Genomic DNA, 10,494 nt, shown 5'->3' on the forward strand with positions numbered 1-10,494 from the left:
TCCCCAAGTGATTCTGAAGTGCCGCAGGGGTTAAGAAACACTATCCAGATTTCTCACAAAGCTCCAAAGACTGCATGCTCGTTTTCTGATCAGGCCTCTTTGTGCAGTTCAAGGAATGAGATGATGTCTCAGGAAAGCGCCATACCTAGGACACAGAAAGTGCCTTCTCCTTTCCATCCCTGCTCCTTTCTCCCGTTTAGTCCAAGCTCCACGCCCCTGGCACTGGTCACCATTGCTTACTGTGCCTGTGGCCTTGGAGCTAAGGACTTGAGCTCTTTCCATTTGTACTGGCTCATCTGACGCCTCGCTGGGCCCCGTGGCCCCGGCTGCAGAGCCCCCCGCTGACCCTGCAGGAAGGGGTTAAAGTCCCTGAGTGGCCGGAGGGCCCAGCCACAAGGCCAGGTAGCACCTCCAGCCGCCCTGGGCCCTCCCCTGGGCCACTCCATCCCAGCTACAGAGAAGGAGTTTCCTTGGCCCAGCTTGTCCCAACGGGATTGTGCTGGGCGAGGGGAGAGCTGAAAAGGGGTTTCTCCCCTGACTTCGGCTCCCCTGGTGCCCTCCCCACCGCCCCGGCCCCCCCTCTCCAGGCGGCCCCATCACGTGGCTGCCGGCTCAAAATGGCGCTCCTTCCCCCTCCCTCCCCTGCTGGCATCTGGATTATTCCAAGCCGATCGCCCCTCCGCAAAATCTTCCCGGCCTCCTTTCCCAGGTCGTCTATTTACCTGGAGAAGGTGGACCTTGCATAGAGATGCTCACGGCCAAGGAGGGCAACTTCGGCAGAGAGCAGAGCCGGGGGAGGGACTGCCAGCAGGCCCGGAAGACGGGAATTGGCCTCGGTTTAGACTGAGGCAGAATTTGGGCTTGGAGCTGGGAAAGTGGAAGTTCCCTGAGATTTGTAATCCTGCACTGCCATCTACCGCTGGTCTTAGTTTATGGCCTGATGACAGCACTAAAGGGGCTCTTTTCAGCATTTCTAAACTTCTCTCTCAGGGGATGGGAAAAACCTTGGAGGAAACATGCTCCAAATACTGCCCATGGCTTCATGGTGAGAGTCATCCGTGAGGCCCCACGTAGGGTCCTTCACCTGGACCATCCACCGGCATCCCTGCCTCTCCTAGAGAAGGCCAAGTGCTTGTACCCATAGGAGGCTGTATGGCCTCTTGGGGTGCAGTGAGCTGTTAACTGACAGCCCAGTAGACAGACAAATGCTTCTGTCACTCCCTACCTGCTTCTTTCCTTTTTGTCTTGGAACCTTCGCGGTCTTCTTCTGTCTTCCCTCATCTGCATCCTCACTGTCTTCAATGAACTCCTTTGTTAAGATGCAAAAGGAAGAGTTATCTCTTAGTGTGTGTGTGTAAATTGGGAAAAAATGATAAGTGAGGAAGAGGAGTGGGATTTCTAGGTGTTAAAATGACTGTCTTGTCCTGGAGCCTCCACCCACTAAAGCTGAGTGTGAGCGAAGGGACAGTGGACAGACATCACCATCTACTCTTCTCAAAAGTTGTATCCAAATGGAAAGATGGTCAATGATATGGTGTTGGAGCTTCCATCGACCCAGGTGCTCATTCATGCCTAGGGCATTTATGGACTGCTGACTGTGTTCCAGGCCTTGGGCGCACAGAGGTACCGGAGGTGACTTCCCTCAAAAGTCATAATCTAATGAAGGCCACGAACAAGTGAATCTGCCAGGACTGATGTACTGACCCGGATGGAGGCCTCTGGCCCAGGACGATATCAGAATCACACTAGGGGCTTCCAGGGTTGGACTTCTCTGCTCTCCAGCCTTACTATCAGGTAGAGAATAATGAGGATACGTGTTAAATCACCGTGGAAGTTTGTATTTAATGCAAATTTTTTCAGGTCTTTTTGAAAAGGGAGAAATCCTTTTTGTGTTTTGTTCTGTTTTAAATTTTTCTTGGAGTATAGTTGATTTACAATGTTTTGTTAGTTTCAGGTGTACAGAAAGTGAATCAGTTATGCATATGTCTACTCTTTTTTCAGATTCTTTTCCCATATGGATCATTACAGAGTATTCAGTAGAGCTCCCTGCGCTATATGGTAAGTTCTTATTAGTTATCTATTTTATATATAGTAGTATGTGTATGTCTATCCCAGTCTCCCAATTTATTCCTCTCCCCCTCCCTTATCCCCGGGTAACCATAAGTTTGTTTTCTACATCGGTAACTCTACTTCTGTTTTGTAAATAAGTTCATTTGTATCCTTTTTTCTAGATTCCACATATAAGCAGTATCATATGATTTGTCTTTCTGTGTCTGACTTACTTCACTCAGTATGACTATCTTTAGGTCCATCCATGTTGCTGCAAATGGCATTATTTTGTTCTTTTTTATGGCTGAGTAATATTTCATTGTATATATTACCACATCTTCTTTATTCATTCCTCTGTTGATGGACATTTAGTTTGCTTCCATGTCCTGGCTATTGTAAATAGTCCTGCAATGAACATTGGGGTGTATGTATCTTTTCAAATTAAGATTTTTTCTGGGTATATGCCTAGGAGTGGGATTGCTGGGTCATATGGTATTACTATTTTTAGTTTTTTAAGGAACCTCCATACTGTTTTCCATAGTGGCTGTACCAATTTACATTCCCACCAACAGTGTGGGAGTGTTCCTGAAAAGGAAGAAATCCTTTAACAGTGCCAACTTCGTTTCTTTTTCCATATTATGCTTTCTAAAGTTATAGTCATAAAATGTTAGAGCTGAAGCCTCTTAAGTTTGAAGCTTTAAAGTTTTCTAGTTTGAGTTTTACAAACCAGGGCACAAGTACCTCGGGGTATAAAAGAAGTTGCAAGATAAATCCAGAACCTCTTCTGGTGTACCGGATTTATTAGACTTTTTTTTTTCTAAAATTGGGAAATTTTTGTTTTTATGCTGAAACAAACTTGGAACACAAAGCATGGGTTTTCATCATATAAGATTTCAAAAAAATGGCATGCAGGTTGCTGGGCTAGGCTTCAACCACTCATCAGTGCCCTTGGCCATCTGTTTAGGGAAGACCTGAGTTTCAGCTGCAGAGGAGGGAACTGAGGTCCCAACCAGGGTGTGGGCGTGGCTTGGGCTTTTTCTTTGTCTAAGGGACCTGATCACTCTGAATCATCCTCTGGGTGCAAGCCCCAACCTCACTCAGGCCTCCTTCTTCAGAGCCTATCAGGATTTAGAGAAGATGATGATATTGAGGTGTGCAACTGTGGCTCTTAATTCAAGTCTAAATTCTTATTGGCTTAGAATGGACTTGTGAGAAATATACATCAAGCTTTTTTTTGGCTTTCCAATAATGTTTTGATTCTCTGTCAATGGAAAACTCTCCAGTAGGACCTCAAATTAGACTGAATGTGAACTCCAAGAGAGCTCAGAGTTTTCTTCACTTCTTTATTCCCAGGGACCAGAGGCACAATAATATTTGTTGTGTGAATGACTGAGCACAGGTAGATGTAGGTAAGTTGTCAGTACTTGATATCTTGCTTAAAGTTAATCTGTGTGGTTTCATCTGGGTTCCTTCAGGCTTTTTGAAGTTCCTATTGGAAATAGCATATTGTCCCCATTTCTGCCTCTAGGGTCTCAAGTTACTGAGCCCTAGAGCCAAGAGAGAAGCAAGGATTGAGAGGAATACTTTCTCTTCTGTTCGGAGGTCTCTGGTCTCCAAACTGGAGAAGCCTTTGCTCCTCTGGTCCAGGCAGTGTTTAATGATGTTTTGCACAAAATAAGTTAGAAATTGCAGGACTCCATGAGAATTTTATAAGTGGTTATAATCTACAGTTATTGTCCTCATTTTGAATTTCTTTAGAAATCAATGTGCTTTACTGAAAAAGAATGAATCTATGTATATGTAAAAGTGAATCACTTTGCTGTATACCTGAAACTAACACAACATTGTAAATCAACTATAATCCAAAAAAAAAAAAAAAGACATCAATGTGGTTCAGTAGAACTGGAGCCTTTAGGTGGTAACTCAGAACTGCTGTCTGTTGGAATTCATGAAATGGTGACAAAGCAGCTTCAGAGCCCTCAATCCTGGAGCACCTGCAGGGCTGCATGCACCCCTCTTCTCCTCTGTGTGCCCAAGGTAGCACCTTCTGCATGCAGTAGGTGTGCAATAAATGCTCATTGCTGGCCTAACTTCCTCACTCACCAACACGTGTGACATGAGCATGCACACACAAAGATACATCCCTTGGAGACATCTGAGCCATCACTCACCTCTGTAATTATTTTCACTTTTTCCTCCTTGGGCTTCATTCTAGCTGTGATGGCTCCTCCCTGACAGGCAAAGACCAAAGAAGAAGTCAGACCCTTTGAACACAGTGAAACGTCTTTCTTCTTACTACTGATAAAGCTGAAGCTGACCTTGATGGTTAGTGAAGTGTTTGAACTGAGTAGATGTTGCATCCACAAGGAATGCATTCTTAGGCCCCAGGATTGGTGGACATGAGCCCCAGAGGGGAAGGAAGGAGGCTGGACCCTCTGTCCCCACGAGCCTGTCAAAGAGCTTGGCTTTCCTGTGTAGGAGGTGGAAGCCAGGAGAAGGTTCTGCCCTTGGTGTCAGATGACCCTGGTAGGAATCCAACTCCTGAAGGACTATTTCACAGCCTCTCCTCTTCACTCAAACCTTCACCTTCCCAACCCCCTTCATTCTCTACCCTTGGCCTTTGTTCTCATTTCAAGAGCAAAGAGATAAAGCCAGAGATGGACCCTCCCCCATCCCCATCCCCCTGTCTCACCCCACTGAGTCATGTCACCCCCTCTGCTTCCACTTGCTCCTGTGGTCTGTCCCTGCTTCCATCTAGACCAGGGTTTCTGCCTGGGCACTTCTCCCACCCCCTCCAGGGCCTTGATCTGGACAGTTTCCCCCTTTCACCAGCATAGTCATTTCTTCCTGCTCTTTTGGTTTATTCCTATCCATGTACAAAGGCCCCTTCCTTAAAAAACTCTCTCTGGGCTTCACATCTCTTTCTAGCTGTTGCTCAGTTGTTCAACCTTCTGAAAGAAAAATCCTCAAACCCTCTCTTTCCAAATCAGTTTTTTGAACCTAGCACTCCCTGGAACTGCTCTTGCCAGCATCTCCAAGGACCCCCGCATCACCACATCTTATGATCAGTCCTCAGCCCTCACCTTAGTTGCCCTGTCAGAGGCGTTTAGTAATGAAAGTGACCAGTTGCTTTCTTTTTCTTGAAATATCTTCTTCACTTGGCTTCTCAGACATGCTCTCTCCTGGTTCTCCCCCTACCCACTGCTTCTCCTCCTCAGATTCCTCGGCTGGTTTCTTCTCATCTTCCGAGCACCACATGTGACAGTGCCTGGGGCTCAGCCTTGCCTCATTCCCTTGGTGAGATCGTCCTGTCTCTTGGCTTTAAATACTGTCAATCTACTGATGCTACCTTAATTTACACCCAGGGCCCAAACGTCTCCCCAGAACTCCAGACTCAAATATCCAAGCGCTTGATGGACACCTTCCCTTGGCTTAACATGCCCCAAATGAAGCTCCTTGTCATCACCCATGAATCTGCTTGTCCTGCAACCTTCCTTGTTGCAATACACAGAACTCTATGTTTTTCCCAGGCCAGAAACCTGGGAGTCATTCTTGAATCCTCTCTGGCTCTCACATGACACACCACATCCAATCCATCAGAAACCCTGCCGTCTTCACCTTCACATTACATTGACAATCCCACCACCTTTAAGCAGCTCACTGTTACCACCCTGGTCCAGTATCATTGTCTCTCAGGGTTTTTTGTAAGAGTCTCCTGACGTCTTTGCTTCCCACCGCACTTACCTACAATCCATTCTCTGTATTGAAGCCAGAGTGAATTGTTTAACATATAAGTGAGATCATGTCCTTCCTCTGCTCAAAATTCTCCAGTGACTTCCTCCTCTTAACAGAGTTAAATCCGAAATCCTTCAATGGCCTACAAGCCCCTCTATGATCTGCCCTTGAATCTTCTTGCCTCAGGGCCTTTGCAGTTGCTCTGCCTAGAACTCTCTTTCCCAAGACATCTACCCTGTTCTCTCTCTTTTCATTTCCTTCAGGACTGCTCAGATTTCATTTTATCAGAGAGATCTTCCCTGAACACTCACAGTACAATGATAATCTCCCACCCTCACCTTCCTGGAGCTCCATAACCACCTTACAGCAATTTCTTTTTCCATAGTACTTATCACCAGTTAACATACATATTTATTTGTTATTGTCTGCCCATTCTCATTAAAATATAAGCTACAAGAGGGCAGGAACATTTGCTCATTGTTTAGCCCCAGAGCCTAGGACTATGGCTCCCAGTAGACACAATAAATTTTTTTGAATGAATGACTAAATTACTCTTTATTGGCTGTGTCTTCCTTGGCCACATTCTGAAGACCTTCAAAGCTTCATCGTCCTCCTTGGGCTGCTGTGAAGATTAAATGAGAGACATGGGGAGCAACAGCAAAGCTGACAAATCATAAGCCCTTCTAATAGCTATGGAATCTGAATCTTAACTGGGACTTCGTCATGTAAGCAGCTCATCTGAAGCCTTCAAGGTTTCATTTACCCTAACGGAGAATTAGCACCTTAAAGGGAAATAAAGCATCTGAAGTTCTATTGTCTCCAGTCCAGAACTCCTCCCAGGCTGTAAAATATGGAGGAAAGGAAATGGTGAAAGCAGCTAAGATATTAAAAGGGTGAGGAGGTAATCTAGAGAGAATCAGGGGGCAGATAATAAAAATAAAATTCTACAGGGCAAGGGAGCTCCCTGAAACAGTGGTAATTATGAAGTGGAAAAAAAAAGAACTGTGAAATATTTTAATAACTAAAAAAAAAAAGATTCTCAACAAGTTAAAAAATGTTACATGGAAAGAAACAGAAGCAGAAAGTGAAAAATGTAATGGGGTTGATTTTTTTCTCCTCATTTTTTCCTGATCATTACCTTTGAATGAGTTTCTAAGGAAATCAAATGACATCAAAATTTATCTTTTTATGAGCACTGTTGCTAAGAAAACAAATCAATACTCTGCAACTTTAATATGCAGCTTGTCATCATCATGTACATTGAGTGTTTGTTAATATATTCCTATTGGCAACATCAAAATAAGAGCCGTGATTTACTGCAGACTTATTTTGTTCTCTCTCTAGATATACGTTATCACTCTGGCTCACAAAAACACTTCCAGCTTAGTAGCATATGCCTCAATTTGCGCATGTGGAAATGGAGGTTTCCTCTGAGGTTAACCTCTGACAGGTTCCATGTTTTGCCATTATGGTTATTAAATGTCACAATCAGAACTTGGCCCCGAGAATCTGTGATTCCAGAGTCCTCCTCCATGTCCCCCTACCTCTCTGTCTCAACCTTTATTCTGGTTTTGCAATATCAGTAACTCTTCTATGTTAGCCCACTATTCTCGAAATATTTACAGTTGAAAAGCACAGAGCATTGCCCCTGTGGGAAAGGGCTTTGGCTACTTTAGGTCAATGATGTATTTAGTTTAACTCAATGCAGAAAACCAAAAATATTTTTCAAGGAAAGTATTGATGCCTTCATCCAAACAACTGGATTATCTCTGAGGGTCATCAGAGGATCAGAGTTCTGTCCAGAGGGTCTTGTGGTAAATTCTAAAGAAGCAGAGAAAAAGAAATGAAAGTATATGAAAAGGGAGGCATTGTATGCAATGCTTTTCAACCTTGGCTGCTTAGAAGATAATACAGTATATGCGTCCTACCCCAGAACAGTGAAGACATGGGTTTATAGGAAGAATGAGACCTTTGTAAAAAATTATGTGAATCTGGATTCAAATTCCAGCTCTGTTTATCAGCTGTGTGATCTTGGAGCAATGCCTTCACCCCTCTGAGATACATTTCTGTACCTGTAAATTTGTGATCATAATTCCTACCTCAATGAGTAATTATTTTATCAGGGTTAAATGATAGAATATGTGTAGTAAAATGCGTAGCATGGACCAGGCTCTCAATACTGGGAAGTAAGTGTTATTATTAAGAAAAGGTGACAGTAGAGGTGGAATGTAGAAGGAAAGAATGAGGAGGGAAAAAGCAGTTAGGGGACAGGAATGAGAGTAGTAAGAAAGACCTTAGGTGACGTCAAATTCCCCATTACCCTCTTTGATTCTCAACTTTGAATTTGTGGCACCAATAACCAATATGCCCTCTCTCCCATGCCGCAGCTGCACCCAGGGCAGTTTTTTTTTTCTGTTTCCTTTTATGGTGTTTCTGAAACCATCCCCTGTCCTCACACCTATGAGCATTTTCTCCCTGTGCACAACATTTAGCATTTTCTGTCTGATCCTGTTAGATCCTGGAACACTGGGCAGGTGCCATGCACACCCTGTTTGATTTCCTTTCCTAATTCTCCAAGTTATTCCAGCCGCAGCTTCCTGTAGTAAAAGGTGAGGGACAAATAGCTTTATAGAATCATTTCATCAGCTCCATATAATGTATAGTGTCTTCAAAGAGTACAAATACCACATTTGAGCTGTGTGATGTGACATATACCCAGTGCATTTGTCTGATGAACTGAGTGCTCCCAGATCCTCCCTGGGAGTCATCCTGCTGTGCTTTAAGCACTCAAACCCTTTCATAAATCTCTTATGGTGCTTAGCTCATTGTACTGTTATTATCTGTTTATAGGTCTGTCTTCCCAGTAAACTCTGAGCTTCCGACCTGCTCTTGTTCATTTCTGCACACTCGAAACTTCAGCACCTTACTGAAGCCTGGTGCATTGTTGATGATCAATACATGTTTGAATGAATGACTCTTTAAAAGAGCTCTAGGAGATCCTTTCGAAAGAGGATTTCATTCTGGTCCTGAATTTACTTGCTTATATGAAAATCCAATAACATACATGTATTCCCATTAGACTTTATCAGCCTTTCAGAGCCCTTCTTTGCAACAAAGGGAAACAATCAGTTTAAACACAGCCGGTAGATTTCCTTGTGGTCTTTTGGCGAGAGCAGCCAGGCTCTGTCTGTAACAGATCTTCCTCTGTCTAATGCCAAGGAAAGTGAAGCATGCAATAACTAGTATTTCACCCCTCGAACCAATTTGAACTAAAAGTCCCAGAAATGCAACCGGCAGCCAGTGTTTCCGGGAGACCAGAATGCAACAGGATGGCATGGACATCCTAGGAAGGAAGCAGAGACAGCTTCGGGAGAAATTCCACCCAGGGGCTGTCATGAGCCAGACTTAATTTCCTGCAAACCAGACACCAGGCAGTGGCTCAAATCAAAGCAGCCCAAGTCATACTGTACCTTTCCATTCCAGAAAGTAAAACGTAAATAATAATGATGAGGACCCCTACATTTACAATTCATTAGGCTCAGGGTGTCCAGGGGAGAGGCTGAACTACAAGCCTGGTAGCTGAAAGCAGGACTGCACTGCTGCAACCCAGCTCCCGGGAAGAAGTGATTTACCTTAAGGAACTTTACAAGGCACTTTGCAGATTCTCCTTCCTGGAATGAAGGGAACGTGGAATGTGTCTCACTGGTGAATCTTCTAGAAAGTCCAGAGGGAAAGGCTGAACGTTGGGGCGGACCCTGGGCTGCTCCCTGGGAAGCTGCAGCCACGTCTCAGCAAAAACACCCGCTTAGCAACCAGTTCCTAAGGAAGGTCACTAGGTGGCTTTTTTTTTTTCTTTTAAAGTGACAGGTTACTCTAGCAGAGGAACACACACGCACGGGGTGAGCTGAGGTGCACAGCTTACAGGAGAAGCACAAAGGGAATCAGCATGGAGGAGCTGGGCAGCAATGAGGTCAAGCTTTCGGAGCTGTCCCTTCCCTTATAACATCTGTTTGCTGGGCATTTCTGGTCAATGACAGGCAACGCTCAGAGGTGGGTAGCTTAGAGTCAGCGAAGGTCATCATTACAGGGCAAGGATGTCTAACTTATCTGCTGCACAGGCTCCCTGGAGGTTGCTCTGGAGCGTTTTCTGGTTAAACGTGGAAAATTGAATGTACCCGAGGAATCTCTGCTTATTCTCTGAATCCCACTGAACTTACTGAACGAGGACATCACTGTTATGGCCCAGAAAGCAAAGAAAATGGGAAAAGAGGCAAAGAAGATGACAGAGTAATGGAATGAACAGACCAAAAAAGCCACCCTCCAAGTATACTAGCATGTGTGCCTGTGTGTGCATCTGTGTGGATCTGTGTGTGCCTGTGTGTGTGTGTTTGTGTCTGTGTATCTGTATATCTGCTTGTGTGTCTGTCTATGTGTGTGGGTATGTGTCTCATGTGTGTGTGCCTGTGAATCTGTGTCTGTGTGTGTATCTAAGTTGGTGTATGTACGTGTGTATGTACCTGTGTGTGTCTGTGTGTATGTATCTGTGTGTGTCTGTGTGTGTGTCTTTGCATTTCTGTCTGTATGTGTATGTGTGTGTGTGTCTGTGTCTGTGTGTGTGTCTTTGCATTTCTGTCTGTGTGTGTATGTGTGTGTGTGCCTCTGTGTGTACCTGTGTGTGTCTGGGGTGGGGTGGGGTGGTCAGGTAGGCAT

General features: G+C 44.6%; 1 protein-coding gene across 3 annotated transcripts in view; it reads right to left on the reverse strand.

Annotated features, from left to right (window-relative positions):
* CC2D2A (coiled-coil and C2 domain containing 2A) overlaps window positions 1-9,495 on the reverse strand; it is a 142,169-nt gene extending 132,674 nt beyond the window's left edge. Inside the window, exons 1-3 of one of the 3 annotated variants that reach the window (XM_081226369.1) lie at window positions 9,417-9,495; window positions 4,221-4,280; window positions 1,226-1,309 (exon numbers count right to left, since the gene is read on the reverse strand). In XM_081226369.1, the coding sequence (XP_081082495.1) occupies window positions 1,226-1,309; window positions 4,221-4,259 (123 nt within the window). In that variant the 5' untranslated portion in view covers window positions 4,260-4,280; window positions 9,417-9,495. Of the gene's footprint in view, window positions 1-722; window positions 831-1,225; window positions 1,310-4,220; window positions 4,281-6,336; window positions 6,357-9,416 lie in introns of those variants that run through there. The other 2 variants (XM_081226370.1, XM_081226371.1) reach the window with 2 other exon arrangements.
* Window positions 9,496-10,494: the final 999 nt, after the last annotated feature.

The sequence above is a fragment of the Mesoplodon bidens genome (assembly GCF_964165515.1).
Source record: "Mesoplodon bidens genome assembly, chromosome: 1".
NCBI classification, from domain to species: Eukaryota; Metazoa; Chordata; class Mammalia; order Artiodactyla; family Ziphiidae; genus Mesoplodon; species Mesoplodon bidens.